General features: G+C 41.2%; 1 protein-coding gene across 1 annotated transcript in view; it reads right to left on the minus strand.

The window, feature by feature from the left end:
* The window catches only part of TRPC5 (transient receptor potential cation channel subfamily C member 5), a 98,486-nt gene that overhangs the window by 51,250 nt on the left and 24,993 nt on the right, over nucleotides 1-22,243 (minus strand). Inside the window, exon 2 of the mRNA XM_074834982.1 lies at nucleotides 16,140-16,538. Within this exon, the coding sequence (XP_074691083.1) occupies nucleotides 16,140-16,517 (378 nt within the window). The 5' untranslated portion in view covers nucleotides 16,518-16,538. The remainder of the gene's footprint in view (nucleotides 1-16,139; nucleotides 16,539-22,243) is intronic.

Below are 22,243 nucleotides of genomic sequence, written 5' to 3' on the forward strand. Positions count from 1 at the left end.
CAGAGTCCTAATGACAGGAAACATTACTCAGTCTGTAAAAATCCAAAAGTAAAGCAGCGATAAAGTAGCATGAAGTAAAGGGTTAGAAATCCTTCTGGTGGATATACCTAAGACTGGTTATGAGACAGTGAACCTCTAACCACTGAATTTGAGTTCCCTGGGAGTTAAGTGCCTCTATAGCACTAAAGAGCTAAAGACTCCTGGGCTGTAGTTGATTGATAAATGTCTACATAACCCAGCTGTGACAGCAGGACATTCTGTTCACAATAGACAGCACTCTCCCAAAGGTTGGCACCGCACTGAGATGCAGGGTCATTTACTGGAGCAGGGCTCACTGGGTGGCTAAAGGTATTTTTGGGAATAATACAAGTCTGCTACCCTGGATGCAGCACATGTGGAGTTAAATCTCTGGCAGCCTACAGACACACAGGTGTAAAGAGGCTTTGCTAACAAGTCTGGTCCCTACAGAGGCAGCCAGGAGGGAGCCAATAAATAAGGCTTATGGGGAAGAAGAGAGAATGGTTATGAGGATTTGCTGTGGGTCATAGAGGGCTTGGTGTCTCCTAGCGAGGTTGGAGAAATGTATTTTAACGTAGGTAGTAACAAAAAGCTGAAAGCAACTCTTTTTGTAAGGTCTTTGACTTTCTTTTCCTTTGCTTAGCTCGTTTAGGTAGTTTGTTAAATGTCAAGAGAAAGGTGTGGATTTCTCTTTTTTTCTCTCTTAGAAGCATTTTTTAAAAGCCTTGGTACTTGAATAATTGCATTTATCTTTTTTCGCCTCCTTTTTCAGTCAGTCACTGGCTGCTGTATTCACACCTCTGCCTCAAAGGAAGAATGCTTTCCCCTCTGTCACTCCTATTACTGTCAAGTTTAATCTTGTTTTTCTATATAGAAGTTATTGTACCCAGGGCCGTGAAAAGGATTTTCAGCTTTACACAGATGAGGTATTCATGTTGCTCAGAATATGAAATGGGCACTTGCTGACAGGGTAGTAATGTTACAGGTGAGGATAGTGCTAAACTTGTCTGCTTCTGTCTACTCCTGAGGTTATCTACATCTGGATCTAGAACTCTCAAAATGGTTGTCCCAAGGTTTGGGATCAAATTGGGGGTATCTATCAAGTGATCCCTCATGCCTTATTCTGTCTCATGTCACAAGCCCTCACCTCAAAAATGGTGCACTACTTTGTTAGGACTCAGGCAGCAGCTGTGATGTTTTCCTGGGCAGTGTGCAGCACTTTTAATTAAGGGCTAAGAAGTGAAACGGTGGTGCAGAGACATAGGGGCTTCCTGGGGTCTGGGAGCAGCAGATCAGTCTAAGGGCTCAAATTACTGGAGCTGAAGCTTATTTCTGATTACAGCTGAGCAGCAAAACAAACCACCAAAACACAGAGCAGGAATAGTGCAAATGACGGCTGCTGTGGCCTCTCTCTTTTCTATGCCTGGCTGATCCAAAGACCATGTATTGGCTAAAAATTATATCACAGAATCATCTAGGTTGGAAAAGACCTTGAAGATCATCTAGTCCAACCGTTAACCTAACACTGACAGTTCCCAACTACACCAGATCCCTCAGCGCTATGTCGACCCTACTCTTAAACACCTCCAGGGATGGGGACTCCACCACCTCCCTGGGCAGCCCATTCCAATGCCCAACAACCCGTTCTGTAAAGAAATGCTTCCTAATATCTAGTCTAAACCTTCCCTGGCGCAACTTGAGGCCATTCCCTCTTGTCCTATCACTTGCTACTTGGTTAAAGAGACTCATCCCCAGCTCTCTGTACCCTCCTTTCAGGTAGTTGTAGAGGGCGATGAGGTCTCCCCTCAGCCTCCTCTTCTCCAGACTAAACACCCCCAGTTCCCTCAGCCGTTCCTCGTACGACATGTGCTCCAGACCCTTCACCAGCTTCGTTGCCCTTCTCTGGACACGCTCGAGTAATTCAATGTCCTTTTTGTAGTGAGGGGCCCAAAACTGAACACAGTAATTGAGGTGCGGCCTCACCAGTGCCGAGTACAGGGGCAAGATCACTTCCCTGTTCCTGCTGGCCACGCTATTTCTGATGCAAGCCAGGATACCATTGGCCTTCTTGGCCACCCGGGCACACTGCTGGCTCCTGTTCAGCTGGCTGTCAATCAACACCCCCAGGGCCCTCTCTGACTGTCTGTATGTCTTGGGGTGCATATTTTTGTTGTTGTCTTGCACACTGTTTTGATTACCTGCATCTTAACAAACTGTCTGTTTTTTAAAGATGGGGCTATGCAAAGCAAGCCTTTGCTCTGAAGGCTGTATTCTATGTATTATCACTGGAGGGGCAGCAGAGATTACAACAATGCATTGTAATTGCTGATGTTCCTCCTGCACTACTCTGACAGGTTGAGTTCATGTTTAGATCAGCTTCTTCTATGTCTTGGGTTAACTTACAGTGATGGAAGCAGAAGAGGAATAAATTATTCTACCCCAAGGGCTCTGCTAAGCTCTTCCAAGGTTATTTTCATTAAGTGACCTGAATAACAAATTCTTTTCCATTAACCTCATCACCTGACACAGGCTGTTAAGCTGAGTCCTTCAGAACCTTATTGTCACTACTTGCATAGAAGCATGTGCCTTGTCTGTCTTTCATCTTGGTAACATTCACTTAAGAAAGTAATGCTACCATTAACAACAAGTGACCGAATGCTTGTTACTATCTTTCTAGACCTAATCCTCATAAAGGTAGGCTGCTTACCACCGTACTGCTGCTCCTCTGAATGATGCTGCAGTGAGTGAAAAATCTCCTTTATTTAAAAAGGAGGTGGTGGGGAGAAACAAGCTTAACTCATTAGAGGAGAAGAAAATGCAGGATTAGCTCACATAAAAGCACTGTTTAGTATAACTCTCCTCTGAACAGAAAAACAAGTTTTCCAGTAAATAGCACACTGCTAGAAAGAAGCTCTGGATAGGAAGAGCAGGAATCTCTGCTTATGTTAGTAACTAGTACAGTGTAAGAGAAGCAGAACTACAGAGCAAAAAAACCCTGACACTGAAGACCTGATGGCCTTGTTGTAGGTATTTTTTGAGTTTTACTTTGGACTTAATCTAGTCTGGTATCTGAGTTTCCCTGGAGCAGGTCCTCTGGTTTAGTGTTGTGTAAAAGCAATCCAGCTCAAGTGCTCTGACACTGCTCAGCAATGTGAACCAAATTGCAGTAAATGGGGAGGTTAAGGAGATACAGCTCAAAAGCATGCTCCTCAACCAAACTAAATGACCAATACGAATGCATCTTTTGCCTTTTATGGACCATGGAAGCTAATATCTGTCTTTAAACACAGCAAGATTTCAAAGCAAGCTATAGTGCTTCTACAGTATCTGTCACCTACCTATGCATATAAAAAAGAACAACTAGGTGAAAAAAAACCTGTTCTGCAGCAAAAGAACTAGCCAGTCAAGTGCAAAATCTTTGAACAGAGTCTGGCTCTGTCTAATTTGGGAGTGCTTTTATGTTTCTATCTCTGTCTTATCCTTTTCTGCCCCTCTGCATTGACAGTCCTCCTGATTATGGTCTGATAACCCTACCAGATACTAGTCTCCCTTCATGTTCAGGTCTCTCCTCAGTGTTCACCTTTACTGGTGATCACAACTGCAGTCTCCCCAGATAACCCTTCAGTGCTTCAGACCTGAACTGAAAAGAATATCTAGAAAGCCTAATCACAAAATCCTTTACTTTTTTAGTTTTGTTAATCTCTAATTGTAAACTTCTTGGGTCAGAAACAATCTAAATATGCATCCTGTCTGGCATTGAGAATGCTGCCACTTTTGCTTGAAAATAACTAACAATACTTTTACCTGTTGCAGGTGGAATTGCCCCATTTTCAAGCTATCTCCATTCCATAAACTAGCACCTCACCTAGACTGGCATAATAAACTTTAACTATAGCCATGTTAACATTAACTATAAACATGTTAATCTGTGTTATTTTCAGCTTGCGTAACTTTTTGATACAACTATATCTTATAAAAGATTTTCTAATTGCCAAAACAATGTTTTACTAAACAAAACAAACTCATGCAACCTCACTGGAAAACTTCAAATGTAACACTTAGAGAAATGGAAGCCTGGGGAACTTACTGAGCAAGGGTTTCCTACTTCTAGTTTGTTTTTCTGCATGCAACCCTATGGAGGAGGTGCATATACCATCCACAAGAGTGGTAAGAGGCACAGTCAATTTCTGTCATTCTGAAAAGAAGATTTTGTACTACATCAATTTAGCACGAGGTTCAACGGTCAGAAGGAGCTTTAGCAGTGACTGTGATTTCGTTCAGAATCACAATCCTGTGGTACTTCTAGCTGCAGCTCTATAAATAGAGCATGAGAGCCAGAGTCAGTGTTGCTAGACTGCAGCTCAGCCATGTTACCAGCAAAAGGGTCTTGAAAAAAATACATATTGTGACTGGCATGACCAATTGAATCCTGCTCCTTGCCTAAACCCATAAACAAATTCTTCCAGTGACAGAACCCCATGGGCATTTGTTTCCTTATGTGAGACTCTGGAGAAATGTTACATGCTTCTATAAATTTAAGCATTCAGTTTAAGTGATGCAGTGGTGCAGGTTTCAATTAACTGAGTATCTTAATCAGAGTTGCCTTGAGAAACATCTTGTATTGCAGTAACAGTATCTGTATTAATAGGGTGGTTGTTTTTTCTCTAGAGCAATTCATTGACTGAAATGATGTAATTTGGTTAATGAAATATAACGAACAACACAAACTGATAGCAAAAAAGTAATGTACTTTAAGGGCTTTTGTACTGGTTATGAACAAGTTTGTAACTCTGGCATAAAGCTCACATGGTTGCAGATGTAGTTTTGGGCAAGCTCTGCTGTTGTTACTGAAATATACCAGTGATTTCAATACAGCTGTCCCAGAATATCCAGCTGAAGAAAAGGCTCCTTCTGGTGTAAAATCTGCTCAGTGATGCGCCTGTAAAGCCAAATAAAGTCTCTGCCCCTCAGACTGATACTGTAAACCAGAAAAAATTAGTACCTTTTAGTGCCTTGTAGCAAGCCAAATACTGATTCAAGGTTACCAGGTGGTACATATTAACACTGAAATAGTTATCTTTGAATAAAAAAATAGCATGATGTAATGCATTACTACTGAAATAATGTGAAAAATTAGATTTGTGATACCTGTATAACCAACCTTTTTTTCTCTGCAACTGATAAATAAAAGCAAAATACAGATATATCTGCTCTAGATTCTTCGTTTTAATTTGGCTTCTTATCCATGTGTTTAAAAAAGGAGGTAGACCCAAGGGATTAGTTTTCAGAGCTAAACTGAAACCTAGGGCATTTGACAGTGGCAGAACTGCATCAGAACTTGTGTTCAGCCATGTGTTTAGGAAATGCAGCACAGCCAGAAAGATTGTCAAAAGATGTCACCATTTGTGGCTGACGCTACATAATAACTTTTCTGTTGGGGATTAAAAAGAAGAATCCAGAGAGAACCCTTCAGCAGAGGATTTTGCAAATATGCATCTAAATGGCCTATGGCAACTTATTCCAGACAGAGCACACTCTCCTCTAAGCCACTGTCCCTTTCTGATGTGGGTGGAGGAAATAAGATGAGGAAGTAAGATGAGGCACTTGATGAAATGAAGAAAGAGTGCAGTCAGTGTGGAGTTTATCTTTCAAGTCACAGAGGGATGCTGTTAAACAGTTAGCTTGTGTTTGAACCTCTTGTATTTAAATGAAGTGCAGTCTTGAGGTCTGCTTTGCCTTGAATTCCTGTGTCTTGTCCCAGCTAGGAAGTACTGAATCCAGCAGGAAGAGGGACTAGCAAGTGCCTACCGTTATTTAGAGAAGACCAGTGTGGTGCCATAAGCAATTGCACCCTCTTCTGGTTATGGCTTCTCATCTGTGTCAGAATGGTTGAGAAGTCATTGTAGTCACAACTTAACATGTTCTGCCACATTATCTCTATGATAAGACCAACTATCAAATGAATCTTGGTTTTATCGTACGCTTACATAGTCTGGAGCTAGCTGAATAATGACACTTGTCCAGTTAAAAAAAACCAAGGGACAGAAGTTTGGGACTGTTACAAATCCAGACATTAATGAAGCCGCTAGAGAAAAAGTGACATTGACATCAGAACCTGGCTCACAGCATGTTATGGATCTACCAAAGCCTTGCCAAAAGGCAGAGATTCCCTGGCTGCTTGCTAGATCTTTTTCCTGAGACCCTGTGATACCAACTCATATGTAAATCCAGTATTGCTGACATGCGAGTAAAATAAGTTGTCTCCTGAAGTCTGGATAGGCAGACTAGTTCATATATGGCTGAAGCTGGGTTCTCCCCATTTAGAAATATAAAATACTGTTTGTTCATTTTTTTACCTTTCTTCATTACTATTTTAAGAGTTACTCTGTGATAGGAGCAGCTGTTTTGGGGAAAAATAAAGACCAAAGCCTAACAATTTTTAATGTTGTTTTTAAGTTTGGAAATAAATTTTGTTAAAGAGCTTACTTAATCCAGTCCTGTAAAATTCTTAACTACACTAAAGGCCTTGGAACATCGCTGCACCTTAGATATTTTTTTGTTTTATGGAAAGCCGCCTCCTGGCACCAAGCATGTTGAAACAAAGACAGTCCATGATTAGCTGGAAATTTGCAGGTTGTCTTCAAGGTAATCTTTGTTTTATTATGGCTACTCTTTTTCTAATATTTTCCAGGATTTATTCTAGGAGGGAAGAATTGTCCAGCTTTTTAATTCATTTTATCTGGTCTCTGTATTTTCTATTATTAGTGGTAACAAGGACAAGATGTGCTAATATAGGCTAATAATCATGCTATCTATAGCCTTTTGTGTCATCGTTGTACATAAAATGTCCCTATTTCTTGTAATTTATTACCGCGTGTGGATGAGAGATGTTTCATTAAGTTTAGGTGAGGTAATATGTTGCTAACAGGGCTTGAAAAGGGAGGCTTTTTGCTTGGGAGAGCTGGGGTTGTGTTCCTATTCAATCACATTCTTTTAAAAAAATAGAAAAGAATCAGATTCGATCATAAGATAACTCAGAGAGGAGCGAGTGACTGCATCTGGTGCCAGCCCAGCACTGTCTGATGTTGCACAAAAACATCTTGATGCTCACAAAGCAGGAGGCTGCGTTTCCCCCCATTTTGACTATTAAGCTGTGCTTCTGGCATTGTTATACTAACCAAGAAGACACTGTGACTTCTGAAAAGACCCCAGAGTTTGTGACAGCAAGGAAATTACAACCTAGACAGGTGGCAGGATCTCACATGAGAATAAAATCTATGTGGTTGTGATCTTCCTTTATTACCACTTAGGCAGTGACTTCCTTTGTTATTTCTAATGCTAGGTAGTTCAAAACATCTAGCTAATTATATGCTCCTCATGCTTCAGAGATTGCCTCTAACTCATCATCTGTCTGCCTGAAGAGTATTTAAGTGGAGCACATGAGCCCTCTCGCACTGCCATGCATTAAGTACCAACGATACACGTGACCCTGAGCCTCTTGCAGGCCTGAGCGGTTTTCCAACATGTTCTCCCAAGGCAATGACAGAGAGCACAGACCTTGGATTACAGCCTTCCCTTGCTGTAACAATGCGGAGAGAAGGGAGAATACTGTTCTCCATCATCTTGCCTTTTTGATGCCCCCCCCCGCCTCTTGTTGTCACAAAAAGACTGTCCATCACAGGGATAAACAAGCCATAAAGGTGCCATTCCACTTTGTAAACCCAAGCACAGCTCTATTTAACAGCCAGATAAGGACTAGGGGACTCCTACTAAATCCTCCTGCAGTTCTTTATAGATCCCAGAGCTTTGTTTCAGAGGAACCTGTAATTTGTTATGTTCAATTTCCCCATACAATGAAGCTTTCCTTGGAAAATGTGTTCCAATTATTACCCCAGGCAGACTCTCCTGCATACCTGTATCAGGGAATCTCGATAGCCATGTCAAAAGCCCCTTCTGGGTTTCAGAAGTCATACAGATCAGAGGCAAAAACATGTGTTGTGTGATGTCAGGGGGCTGATGTAAGGGAGCAGCTAGTGCTGTAATCGGGGCTTATGAGCAAAGGCTTCTGAGTAAACTAGGCACATTAATGGATGCTGGGCTGGTAATGAAATATGTTTTTTTGAAACTTAACGCCTAATCAACAGATCTATAGAGAGACTGAAAGTTTACTTGTGTAGGAACACAGGAATTTTTTTCCCTATAAATAGTTTGTGACAGGTAGTCCACCCAGCTGAATCCCATACATCCATCACTCCAGACTGAAAACACATTGGTGAACGCAGGCAAGTGCTAAGAACACTCCCACAAATTAATAAAGATAATTCCCTGGGAAGCCCCTTTTATAACAGCGCATTCCTGACTTTTCCACCTGTCTATATGTTAAATTACAAACACGACATGGTGGTGCATGCTGTGATGCAGTTCTTGGCCTCATCCCACCAGCTCTCCTAGGAACTAAGAGACTTTACATTGGCCCAGGGGAAGGAGCCAGTGACTTCTTTGCCACTGTCAGGTGTCTGGTAGCTGGCACTGCAGCCTGCAAGCCCTCACCGCAGTGCTACTCATTAGGTCTATGCGATGTATCACCCCAGTTCTTTGTTTTGCCTCACACCTCCTTCTCATAGTTTTAAGGTTATTTGGGGAGGAAGGCAGTGGGGAGGGAGGAAAGAAATTCCCAGTTAAATGTAATCATTAACTGAAGTGGTCTTTGATTTCTCTGTTGTTTAGTTTAATTAGATGGAATTCATTTCGACGGCAGCCGCCAATGTCAAAGGCATGTTAACTATAGCTGTGAATTATTACTGCATCAATAAAAATAATGAAAAGCTTGGATGCTAGCAGACCCATTAGGCTTTGGAGCAGTAACAGCTAGTTTTCTGTTTTCAGACACAATCTTTCTTCCTTATTGTGCCTTTCAAATATTTTCATAATGAGAACTTGTGGCCAGTTTTTCTCAACTGCTTCTATTCTTCAGAACCAGCTCTTGCTCAGAGTGTATCTAACCAAGTTCAGCCTTCCCTTTTCACTTTGAACCTCTCATATTAACATGGAAATGGCTGGTTTGAGTCATATCAAAGGGCACAGTATCTGCACTGAGTCATACCAATCAGCCTGTTACCCTCTCTGTTACAGTGCTCAATAGCAAGAACTCAATGAGAACAGGTCATGCCTATAGGCTTGATACAGATGCCCAGGTTTCAGCAACACCTTCCTGAATTAGCTGACCTTTCTAAACTCAAGGAAGAACACAAATACTGCTGCTATGCAATGGTTAACATTGCAGAAGGGCTACACAGGTCTGCTTGCACTGGGTTTGATCACTGTGTTGTACTTCACACCTTTGCAAATCTCAATGGCACTGGCCCTGTTCATGACATTCCAGAAGAAGACAGCACATGCACCCAGAATGTCTATTGCCACCGTGTAAGCAAGACTTCTTCGTTCAGCCTGTATGTGAGCAATCTCCCCACATTCATCCTCAGCTTATAGGTTAGGAGTCAGTGCTGCAAGGCTTAGCAATTTCAGCTGGGAAGTCCACAAGTCTCTCCTTCCCCTCTAAAAGAAACATAAACCTTTTACTGAAGGAGACAGGATAACATTTCTCACAGCTACAAACCCCAGATCCTCTGGTCCTGCCACAGGGAACCTCTCCGTGCTTTGCCTGCAGGTGAGACAGATCCGCAGTAACCACTTCAGCCAGGCCATGAGGAACAACCAGCTGCTTCTAAAACTCTTCTCTTTCTAATTGCCTGCAGGATCTAGCTTTTATGTCATGAGATACCTGACAACTGATCTGCTTCCTTTGACTTAAAAAAGTCCTGTCAGTGATTAGCACAGGGCTGACAATGCTAGCAATGAGCTTGTACATCTAATAAGTATCAGCAAGTCTGCAGATATCAAGGGCCATTGATGGTAAGAGCTAAACTTTGCACTGGACTCTGCATACAGGACAAAGAACTCTATGTGAGTAGGAAAATTAAGCTAAACCACATTGTATCAAGAAAGTTACTGGATTTGGGCAAGAATAAAATGGTTTAATGTAACATATAATTTCTGGTTCACAAAAGATTGTCTCTAGGCTGTTAAACTATAATATTTACACAGAGATTAAGGCAGATTTTTACTCATCAGCTCATCTGAAAGAGGATTTTTGAGGTCAAATTTTAAGTTTGCTAATACTATCAAGTGCAGCGACCTTCCACCAGCAGGTATCTGAGGATTAGCAACTAAGACTGCAAACCTGCCTTTTATTCTCTATAGTTTTCTCTTCACAACCATACTCTTCCAGGGTTTATATCTGTAAAGCTCCTTCTTTTGGAAGATGTATCGATAGGTATCTGTTGAGATCTCATTGATTCAGAACACCTTTGGATCATCGAAACAAACTGATTCACAGTCATAAATACTGAGATCCCTTTTCATTTTATTCTCATTATTGAGGAATTGCATTTGTAGTCCCATCTGTGAACCAGATTAATTTGGAGCCATCTGCCATGAGCAAATTGCTAATTTTGGCAGATACCAGAGAGATGCTAGTATCATCCTTATGTAAACATTTGATGTCAGCTCTGATTGCTGTGAAGAAAACAGCTATCCGTAAAGGTGCTTATGGATACACCGTGAACGTGTATAATTCTGATGACTGGTTTACAGCTTCTTAAAGAATGGAAGGAGGACTCAGCAGTCAGCACAGACTGTGTCTGGTGCGCTGGAAACACACCCACTGTAGCAAGGCAAAAAACTATGTGAGATCTGTGCAAACTGAGTGCTGCCCTGTGAGCTGTGATCTGTGTTTAGTGGAGAACTGGGACCACTTCACAGGATTCACACAAGAGACTATTAAAAAAATGCCCCTGAAGACCTCATCTGGAGTCAAAAGGAAAGTTTGTACTGATTTCAGTGGGCTTCAAAATGTCTGGAAATACAACTATTACTAATGATAAATTGAAAGTGAATCAAGTATGTAGGGAAAATGTGAATTTACAGACGTGTATTCCCTCCTCTTTGCTGGTGCAATTTAGGTGCAGACTCCAGTCTGGCTAAAAACATAACCCACAGTATTGATGTTTGTATAGTAAAAAAAATTTCTGATATGACTTTTAGGAAAAAAGATCAAATAGGTTGGGAGACAGAAGATTTTACTGGAAAAGATAATTTGTTCAACAGGCTTCATATATACATTCCCTTGTGCCTATGGGAGTACTGAATCAAAAAAAATTAAACAAGTAATTTCAAGTTTCCTGTAATTTCAACTTCACAGGACCCCAGCTAGATCTCTGGTTTTGATATGTACCTATAGAATAGTACAAAAAATCTTGTTTTGCCATTGTATGTATTGGACCTGTCCTGTGCACAAACAACTTTGCAGTTTAACATTCCTACTCCAAATGAGATGAGCCACCTGACTCAATAAGCCTGGGCCAAAGTCAATACTGCACCTGTGTGTGCTGTTTTTTACTATTTCTAACCCGGCCCCACTCCTTCTGATGATTATTCAGTGGTTTGTTATCTTATTTATTTAAATAACATGACACTTATCATGTGGAAGACCTGAGTATGGATTGCCATCCCAAGCAGTCTGCAGTACATGTATACTACTCTTCTGCCACTATGCAGTACAGTATCAGACTCTTCACTGTCCTGAAAAGCAAATAATAACTATCAAAGCACCAGATTAGGCTCACTTTTATTTCCTGGGGAATACATATTCACTGACTATAAATCTCTGCAGGAAAAGCAACACTTGCAGACCCTTCAGGTTCCATGAATATTAGTTTGTTTTGTTGTTCCTCTTAATATTCATGAATAGGCTGCTTTCTTTCCAAATGTCTGTCATCTATTTGGGGAAAAACAAACTATCCTACTATTTAAGTGACCAATCAGCAATACAAAGTGACTGGCCAAAGAGAATTATGGGTTAAAAAGAAAGCTCAGATGATTAACTGGAGTAAATTACATAACACTTGGAAATAACAAGTGAACTTGTAAAAATCACAGAACTAGAAAAGCTCTTCTGTTACTTAATCTATTTTGAGTAGATAACTGAATTTTCCTTTATTTTCCTGAGAATTCAGCTCTTAGTGTTGTGCCAAGTCTAGACCACGTCCCGCTGAGGTCAGCAAAGCTCCTACTTATGCTGCGGTGGGTGGGCAGAGCTGTCGCAGCCTGGGGCACTACATGCTCTGCACACAGGCATCTTCCATCACACTCAGGACTATGCTTACACACTGACAGTAAAAAAAAAAAAAAAAAAAAGTGAGAGTGCACCTCAGAGCATGGTGTGGTATATCTGAGGAGAGGTTAGCTCTGATCTGAAGAAGAGAATGGGTCCTTTAAAGCCTGGGCTTTACTCTTTGCTGGGAGTGAAGCATACCAGCACACCTCTGTGGTCTTCCCATGGTAGCTGAAGTAAGATGTTTTCACCAAGATGACTCTCTCGCTGAACCCAAAATCTCCTATAGGTGATAGTATCTTTCAAAACAGCTGTAACTTTATTAGCCATAGAGTTATTCTGGCTGTAACTGGTGAAGCCTTCTTCCCAGGTTTATCAAGACACTCACAGAGGAGTACCCCAAACCGTGGCTGTAAATTGTCAGGACTGGGCAGAACAGATTTGAGGAGAAATTATAAGTTCTTAAAATAGCCTGTGAGCCTTGCTTGGAGGTAAACCTAAAAGGAAATACATCTACTCGAACACATCACTGTTCAGCACACTCATCTATCATGTGCTTTGTAGCAGCTTTTAGAGAAAGATGGTTCATGTTCCTGGCTCTCATACGCTCCACATGTAAACAGAGTAATTTCTTCCTCTCCCAGACACCCCTTACATGCACAGCTGCAGTGTGGGAGAAGTGTGTTGTTATAGTTACTGGCTATGACTTACCCCTGCCATTGTCATGGTATTTTCAGTAAATGGCACTTAAACAGCAGTCTAGCAAAGGTTTGCAGAGTAATGACTGCCTGCGTTCACTTAATAACAGGACACAAGCATCTCTGCGTCCCAGTCTCTTCATCCATTTCTCCCTGTCCCTTACATCATGAATGAGACCCTGATTCTCTTACATAAGGAACACAGCAAAGGTCACTTCTTATATTTGAAATTTTTTTTCACTTCTGCTCCCTGGAAAGGTCAGCATACAGGGGAAAAGCAGAGCTCTTCCCCTCTGGCAGCTCTCAAGAGACTCAAGGTATGGAGTGCCCAGGACACATCACCTTTTAGAGACACTGTGGCTGGTGAGCAAAACCTCTTTGCAGGTCAAGTCTGTAAGGGGCCATGGTTTTCTACCTTGTTTTGGGTGTATCTTTTGCTAGATACAGTCACTGTGACCCCACAAGAGCTGGCATAATGCAACCTGTAACATTTTTGGTCAGGATTGCAGTACAATGACAAGGTTGTGGGAATGAGTGAAGATACATGCCCATAAAATGGATTATGCTGAATGATGCTATTCAGCTGCTTTTGAGATGCAAAGACAACAATTAACTGAGCTGACGTGAACAGATGCAAATAGGAACAGCTCTTCATGCCTGGCAGTTAGAGAAACAAGACTTTGGTATAGCGTCAAATAGTAACTTCTCAGAGGCCGACAGCAGGAAAATGGGGACTAACAGGTTTTCACAGACCCCAGATGAATGAAGGTGATGTACTGAACATTTAAGAGACAGCCATCAGAAGATGCTGCTTCTGTACCTTTGCCCAGAGCGCAGCAAAGAGAAACAGACAGCCCCTAATTGGAAGCAGGCTTCTACAGGAGTCAAGGAGCTGTTTGTTCAGGAAAACTGAACCTTGTGTACATTTAACGAATAGATTATACTAAATCTTATATATAAGAAGTGCTGTGACACTATCCTACAAATTTCTCAGTTAGACGGAAGCCATTTCATGAAGTGTGAATTTTTATTACTACTCAACAAAAAAAGCAGGTTTTCTGTATGTTTTAGAACATATAAGAAGCTGTGTGGGACAAAGCTGTGCTAATGTGATTTATCAGGTGCTTTTTGTGAAAGCAATTAGGTATGGGATTCCCAAAGGAGTTTCTGAGAAAGGGTCCAGCAAAGATAATTACTGAACATATATCAATACTGCTGTGGAATAGCATCAGAAACCTGTGTACAGAAAGTCCTCCTATGCTAGCTTTGTGATTTGACAAGCTAACCAACTTTGTCCCAACTTTGCTTAACTAAGCACTTCTTCCAGTTTAATGTTATATCACACTGCATGAAATAAATGTTAATTGCCATCACTGCATGAACAATCAGTGAAACTGCTGAAATAGAAGTCCAGTCCTGCGGCCTTTGACTGGCAAATGTTTCCTGCACTCTACAGAAGAACCTGAACCGCAGCCAGGGAAGTTAATCCTAGTTTGTACATAGGATCTTGCATCAAGGCAGTACTAGTCTAAAACATACTGATGAAATCTGGTCTTGTAACAAACCTCGTAAATAAAGCTGAAACTGGCACTGCATCTCTTCTCCCACACACATGTTCTCCTTCAAGTTGTAAACTGCACAGCAGATAGAAACCTAGCTACAGAAGGATAGCTGCACACTGACAGAGAGAGAAAAAGGAAACAGACCTACTATGAAATGTATCACAGAACTAGAGACACTGGAGCTGAATTTCAGCTGCAAAACATCAACCTTATCTCATGGACCTCTGTCTCTGTCCAGTTAAGCCAGCAAGGCTGTGAATTTAAGTGGACACAAGTTTTTGCATTCAAGAGAGTTTTCACAAATCCACATGAATCCCATCACTTGCTTTCCATGACATTTCAGGAGAAACTTGTCATTAACCTGCAATAACTACTGGCAGTTCCTCATGCTACTGAAAAAAACCTTTTCTTCTATTGTACTTTCTGTCCAGTTGGCCTATAGGATTGTCAAACTTTCTAGAAGACCGAGAAAAAAATGGCTCATTCTCCATGTATGGTCCATATTTTGTTATTTATATTTTGTCAGACTAAAACCTAGTGCTAGTATTTCAATTTTTAGGTCTTATAGAAGAGATTCTTCATCTCCCTAGTGCTTAAACCACATATTAGAATCACATTGCTATGGCATGCAGAATGCTGCTTTATCTAAGTATTCAGCTGAACACTCCTGAATGTTGTCAGGGTTGATCCTTCCTGTTTGCTTTGGCTACATAAAATTACTATTGAAAAACTATGTACTAAAGGACCTATCCATTGAAAACATTTTCTTCTATGAATGACTGCATTTTCTTCTTTCACACACAGAGGGATGTGTTCAAGTAGACTTCAAAACGAGGCTTGATATATCAAGGATTATTCAAGTTTTTAATGTTCCTTTCTAAGCAGTGAACATGCAAAAATTGTCAGAAGTCAGTAATGTAGATAAACTATTCTAGTTACTGGCAGTAGTACTCGCAAATGAAAAGAAGCAAAAAGAAAAAGTTACGGACAGTGTGATATGTGACACTTGAAGTGACAGGAATCAGACTTCGTGGTTTTTCACAAAGATCCTTATGTAACTTACTGATGGCTTTGTAGCTAAGGATCCTTCCTACAAGTCATAGTTGTTCACTGCTCAGATATATAGCTGCTTAGCTCATGTGGTAACGTTATGTACTGCCTCAGTATTTCTGAACTAGAGCTCTCTGGAGATGGAGACCAAGATGATATGTCTGTACTACAGTTAAGTACTGAAACCTAGCAGACTGTTTGCTTGCTTACAGTTATTTATAAGCTTGTGTGTTTTCAGGATTTACTTATGAAAAGTAATTCCACTTAATACCAGTACAACAGCATGGCAATAATTCATATTTATAGATTGTAATATACTCTCAGACAGCCCTAAATTCCTTTACAAAGTGCGCATCTATAAATCAACCTATAAATCAGTATGTTCACAAACACTGTAAGACTGAAAAAGAACACTGAGTGAAATTGAAAATGCTGAGTATTTAAGCCAGGCAGAACATGTTTGCTCAGACTGGAAAGTTATCATCCAAACAGGACTGCCCATGTCTACTCTGGGCATTTAAAGCAATAGACCTACATTAAAAACTTTGGTTTATGACTCCTGCACAGCAGCCCTCTGTGCAGTACTACTTTTCTAACGCAGGATAATAGCTTAAAACTGAACTGGAACATTCAACTAACCTGTTTCTCACCACTTGGCTTTCTGTAATTCAGCAGCAGCTCCACAGCTCCCACCACCTCTTTCCGTATTGCATACAGCAGAGCATCTCCCACATACACACTGTGGCTCAAAAGCAACTCCATGATCTCCAGATTTTCATTCTCTATGGCTATTAAAAGGGCACTGCGACCAAGAGGATCCATACAGTTAATGTTGATGTTGTAATAGATCTCTGCCTCTTGCAAGGCATGTTTCACACTGGCATAGTCCCCCTTCTCCACAGCGCTGAGGTAGGCCTTCTCTTCCAGTGAGAGCTCTGCCTCTGCTCGCACGATCTGTAACGGGATCCGATCTCTGTACGGTGAATAGTTTACCTTTTTGTAGTATAGCTGGGCCATTGTTCATAGTGACCAGGAAACCTATGGGGGAAGAAGAAGCATGCATAAGTGACAAAGCAGACAAGCAACCCCTCTCTGTTCCTCACAGGGGACAAATTTCCAAAGGTCCATCGTGGTAAAAGCTTCCAATCCCTTTATAAGCTGTTTTATTCTCAAGACAGTGACTGTAACACCCCCTGAGCAACCCCACATTAAAAGGCTACCTGAAAAAATAAAGGTTACACCACTACTCAGAAGAGGTATGCAGAATGACAGACACTGAGTAAATTTTAAAATCTGGTTTACACACTATGCCATTGATTTCTTTTATCTGGTCAGAAGCATGATCTTGTTTATGGATAATCTATTGCACGTGCAAATAGGTGTATTTACAGTAATAAGATTTCTTTTGATTATTTTTGCAGCTTCTTCTCTGCTGCCATCTCTTAAAATAGTTTTTTATTTTTCCTTAATGTTTACTCTTTGACTAGGTCATAGTTTTATTTTTAAAGCTTGCATGTTTTTAAACATATTTTCTCACTCTCCTCATTTATAAATAGGACCTAAAGACAGGCTGATGTAGAAAGCCACCACCCTTGCTCTTCAGAGGCAGTGATGTTGTTTATGGTCTAGGAAAACGAGAAGTAAACCCTGCCCTGAAATAAGTGTAGCAAACTGAATGAATTGCTGTTCCTTTCCACAGCTCAAAGAGCCTAACAGGTGACTGAAGTCAGGAAACATGGGCTGGACAGGTATTCACATGTAAGGGAAAGAAGAGCTATGCTTATCTACCTCTGTTTGGCATCGATAAACCGCATTAAATCAGGACCAGGGGACACCAGCTGCTGCAACTAATTGGATGACTTACTGCATCTCCTTGCCCAAAGCTCAATGGTTTCCTGCAGCAAATTAGCCAGAGTTTTGTTCCATTTTAGTGCCCTATCCAGGGAAAATAGGAGGTTTTGATAAAGAGATAATGAGAAGGAGGATCTTGTGGTTCAGGTGCCGAACCAGGAGTGAGACGCCATAGGTTCTGTTTTTACCATCCCACTGCATGCCATAAGGCAACCGTCTTCAGCAGAGCCAATTTGCATTTTGCCTTCAGCTCCAGTGTAACAGGCCCAGTGCGGCGGGAGTGGGTGGATCTGAGCTCCAGCCCAGCTGACACTGCAAAATAGTGGGTGGTTGTAGCATACAGCAAAGTTACATCTGCGAATTTCCTGGGGAGCCAGAGATCTGTAACGAGTTTGGCATCTCAAAAAATGTGGTCTCTTAGCATCCTGGTTTCCTACAAGAAAAGTTTTTGTTTCTTACATTTCCAGAGTTACAGCGATCTGCACATATGCTTCAACCTGAAGCACGTGTGAAAGTGGTAGAGGCAAAAGGACCTATGATCTGAACAGAAAGCATCATAAATATATTGGCTTATTTTCTATGAAAATGTTATGCCACTAAAGCTTTTAGGACTAAGAAACAATCTTGAATGACTTAGGAGCTTGAAGTCTCAATAAACTGCATGCATAACCAACTTCTCTGATTTTCAAAAGAACCAAGGATCACAAGTCATTTTTCAAATGTCGTTTTTGAAAATGTTATCCCTGTGGGGTCCAGCCAATTCCCACTGAATACTGACATGACACAAAAGGATGCAGAACAAGTCTGATAACAAGTAAGGACCAAAGAGATCTTTAGGAAAGTAAGGATAAGCCCAATCGGGAAGGGAAATTTTTCCTTGTGTGACAATCACAGGAGCAGGGGGCAGCAACCAGTGGGGACTGGTGGCAGAGGACAGCAGCAGTTGTGTGGAGGTCTCCAGGGGGGAATCTGTTGGCACCAAAAAACCTGAGGGATTCTGGTGACAAGCGCAGCTGCTAAAGTGGAACCGGGTATTTTTCACTGCTCTTCAGTTTAATTGAATGTTTTGTAGATGGTGAATAACATTTGCAATGAGTTACAACAAATGTCACCTTATGAAACATCATGCCAGAATTGGATCCCTTTCCTTTCCAACAATTTTATAGAAAGAAAAGAAAGCTTCAGATATCTTGACTTCTCAGTGAGATCTCACCTCCCAGTACAACCCCAGTCCAAGAAAGCACTTTGTTAATACTTCAAGCACATAAAAACCTGCAATAAAACCAAACAGGAAAGATTCACAAAATTAATGATTTGCCCTGAATTCTTCTCATGCCATCGTCTGCACAGCCTAACAAACAGACACTGCTGACTGGGTTTGGAAATGATAGCATGCAGTATCAAAACAAATATATGCCTGGCTGGGTTACATGGAATATTTCAGCAAAACCTTTAGCTGTTGAGCCACCCCTCAACCTGAGATCCTGTACAATTACACATGGACCTTCCAAACCTGATGTCTTTCTCTTCCAAAACTGGCTAACAGAGCATCAGTCAAACATGTGGATGAAACAAAAGAGCCCTAGGGTCACTGCTCTCTAGCTATTGCTTCCCAACACCACCAATCTCCTGGAGGCAGCACCTCTTGGTGAAAGAAACAGACAATGCTGGTAGACCCTAGACCACTTGTTTGTCCCAGAGTGGTACTGTCTCCTGCTTAACAATTACAAAATGACAAACATTGATGAAATCCAGGTAAGAAAAGGGGTACGCAATTCACACATGCCTAAAGAAACAATAAAGTACCTGAAAGGTAGCAAAAATAGAAGCACAGTCACCTTAAAATTTTGGAATCTGTGCAGAGGGCCTGAAAACGCACATTTTCCATATGAATTCTCTGCACAAAGAGGCATTTTCTGCTACTTGAGTTAGTATTTGGGGCAAGGAAATTTTTTTCCAGTCTATGCCTGATTGCAGATGACTGGCTAATGCAATGGTGATACCTGCAGCACAAACAGGTGTAGAAAAACTAAGAAAGCCAGACAACAAACTACACAAGGGAAAGAGGACTTACTACTCAGTTTGGACTCTATCACCTCTCTGCAGCTGAGCTGCCCTTCTTCCTGAACTTAGTCCAAATCTTCAAGCCATTTCAGCCTGACACCACTTCTATGTCACCTGGCACAGAAATGAGAGCTTTAGCCCCTGAAAAGCAGCCACACCTGGCAGAAACAGCTTGTCTGGTGTGGGGAAGGAAGGTTTCCAGCTACATTACTTTGTCTAATAACACAAAATGGTTTTTCTATCCCTGCAAAAATTTCTCTGCATCTTCCAACACTCAATTCAGACAGATCTTCAGACATATCCCCTGCAACAACACTCTGAAGAGTGAAATGGCATCACAGCTGCCACAGGTGGGTTTGTTGGGATCTCCTGCTGCCTGCTTTTGGACTGGACTCTTGGGATGGACACATTACAATCACATGGGAATGGCATTACTTCAGTTGAGGGCTGAAACCAATGGCTTTTGTTGAAAACTAAGTGCCTTTAAACATGTCACCAACTGTTAAGAAATCTAAAGTCAGCACTCTCTACAGACACTGCACTGTCCTCAACACCCTTGCGTGTCTCCCACCCTGAATCACGACTTGATACCAAATGATCAGTTCATCACACTGATGTATCATGCCCAGGTGAACCAGAGATTGCTTCAGCACCAAGGAGGAACAAACAGAAAGAATGAAAATTAGCTTTCTTTTCTAATGTTTCTTGTCAGAGAACATTATAAAAATTGCACAAAATCTAGAGTGATGCATGGTAGCATGGGAAAAGGCCAGGGGGGCTGCCTGAGCAATGTGTAAGAAGCAGTGAGGAGAGGGCAAGGAGAAAGAAGAGCCAGGGGAGCTGCACTAAGTAGTAGTCATTAGTTTGAGACATGGTTAATGAAGATAGACAGGAAAAGGTCACTCAGCAGCACTGCCTTTTGTCTCTAAGAATTTCATGAGTTTCCACTAAAATTTTTTTTAGGATCTGTTAGCAGTAGAACCATCCCTCATTTCCCACTTTGCATGTACTACATTCTCCCACATGCCACTCTCTCACGGGAATCAGAATGACCTGTATGAAATGAGGTGAGTATAACTGAAAGGGCGGGAGCCAGTGCTGGTTTACATCCATGTAGTCACTAGGCCCATTATAAAATAGGACCTTCCTGGCTTTTATTTGCTTTTATCATCATTTGACTTTTTATGATGCTGATTAAGAGGCAGAAAAGCACCATTGCTCCTGATTGCTGAGCTCCCTGTGTAATGGAAGGAGACTTGTAGGAGTATTGAATTTAGATATTGGAGCTCATCACTCGCAGCTGAGGTGAGCATCTGACTACCTGACGAACAAATCAAATTCTGGATCTTGAACACACGATCAATAGACAAGAGCCACCTTTCCCACGTGATGGGACTCAGTACGAGCAGCCAACTCGCATCACACATTAGAGCAGACAACAAAACACCCCATCTGCCAAGTTGCAAATAGAGCGGTTGGTTGTTCCCTCCTACTGGAGATTCACTCTGACACATGTTGGCAAAACTGTGTGTGTGGCTTTAAATGTCACTACATCTTCTCTCTCAGATCTGCAGAGGGTTTATGTGCTGGAAAGCCTGCCTGTATTTTCTAGTTGTATCAGCCCAATAAAAGAACTGATCTCTTGCCACACATCTTCACTGCTTCCCTCCATCCTTCTCTCCAAGGCTATTTTTTCTTTTTAGTATTTCAGGGAGAGTATTTTCCTCATTTTGCATTTCTAATCTGGACTTCAGGTCTGGAAATCATGGACCATAACTGCTAAAACGGCCAGACTCTTTCATCATGCTCAGAGGCTGCGTGCTCAGTAATATTGATCTTTTTTAAAAAGGTTATAAACCTGAGTTATGAAATAGTCCAGAAGGGCCACTTAGGTAAATAATATTACATGTAGTTAATAGACCAATTGAATTTGTGATTGGATCCTTCTTTTAAGTGCTCTAGATGTTATTTACTAACAATGCCTGACTGAGCTTATACCTCCCACACTTTGAGGAAATAAAACTGACTTTGTAACATTCTGCAGTTCCTTTTGTTCTGCAAAGATACCTTCTTGTTTCAGAAAATTGCTTTTTTCATGGAGTTCAGTGGGAACCAGATTGCAACCCTAAGTCTCACTGCTTCTCATGATATCTCTGCATCATACTCACCACCTTTTTGGTCAGAAGCAGAAATTTTTCCTAATGCCTTTAAATGCAAAAAGAGCTACTACTGAATAAATGTACAACCTCAGAAGTATTTTAAAATTATAAAATTGCAATGACCTTCTGGTGTATATGGCTGTGTAAATTCCATTTAGCAAAGGCCCCATGATCTCAGGAAGTTTATATTCAGCTCATAAGTTATATAAGATATATCATTCCCCTGGAATAAGTGCTTTCCAAAACTTGCAGGGTTCAGTACAACACAAAAATGAGAAACTGACAGCTAATAAAATTGGAGATGAGTAATCTAGTTTCACTGCCCAAGATGAGTGAAAAGGAGAGCACTAATAGAGTATGTGATAAAAATGCAAGGCTGCAGTCGTTCATGATTCACATTGGAGGGTATGTCCTTAGAAGATGCAGAGAAAAATTCTTCTTAGAACGTTTTTCACTCGTCATCACTTCAGACATAGTTAAGAATACATACAGTCACTGGGGTACTGCATGTAACCTTCTAATCTGAGAGGTGTTTGTAAAAGAAGACAACCTCAAACTTCAGATTATAAATTTACAGAAGCCAAAAGAAAATTCTTTGCCAGTAACTCAAAATGTCATAATTTGACTCAAGTCCCAGCTGCAATTCTTAACTTCCTGGGGATGGTGACA

The sequence above is a fragment of the Strix aluco genome, chromosome 10 (assembly GCF_031877795.1).
Source record: "Strix aluco isolate bStrAlu1 chromosome 10, bStrAlu1.hap1, whole genome shotgun sequence".
NCBI lineage: Eukaryota > Metazoa > Chordata > Aves > Strigiformes > Strigidae > Strix > Strix aluco.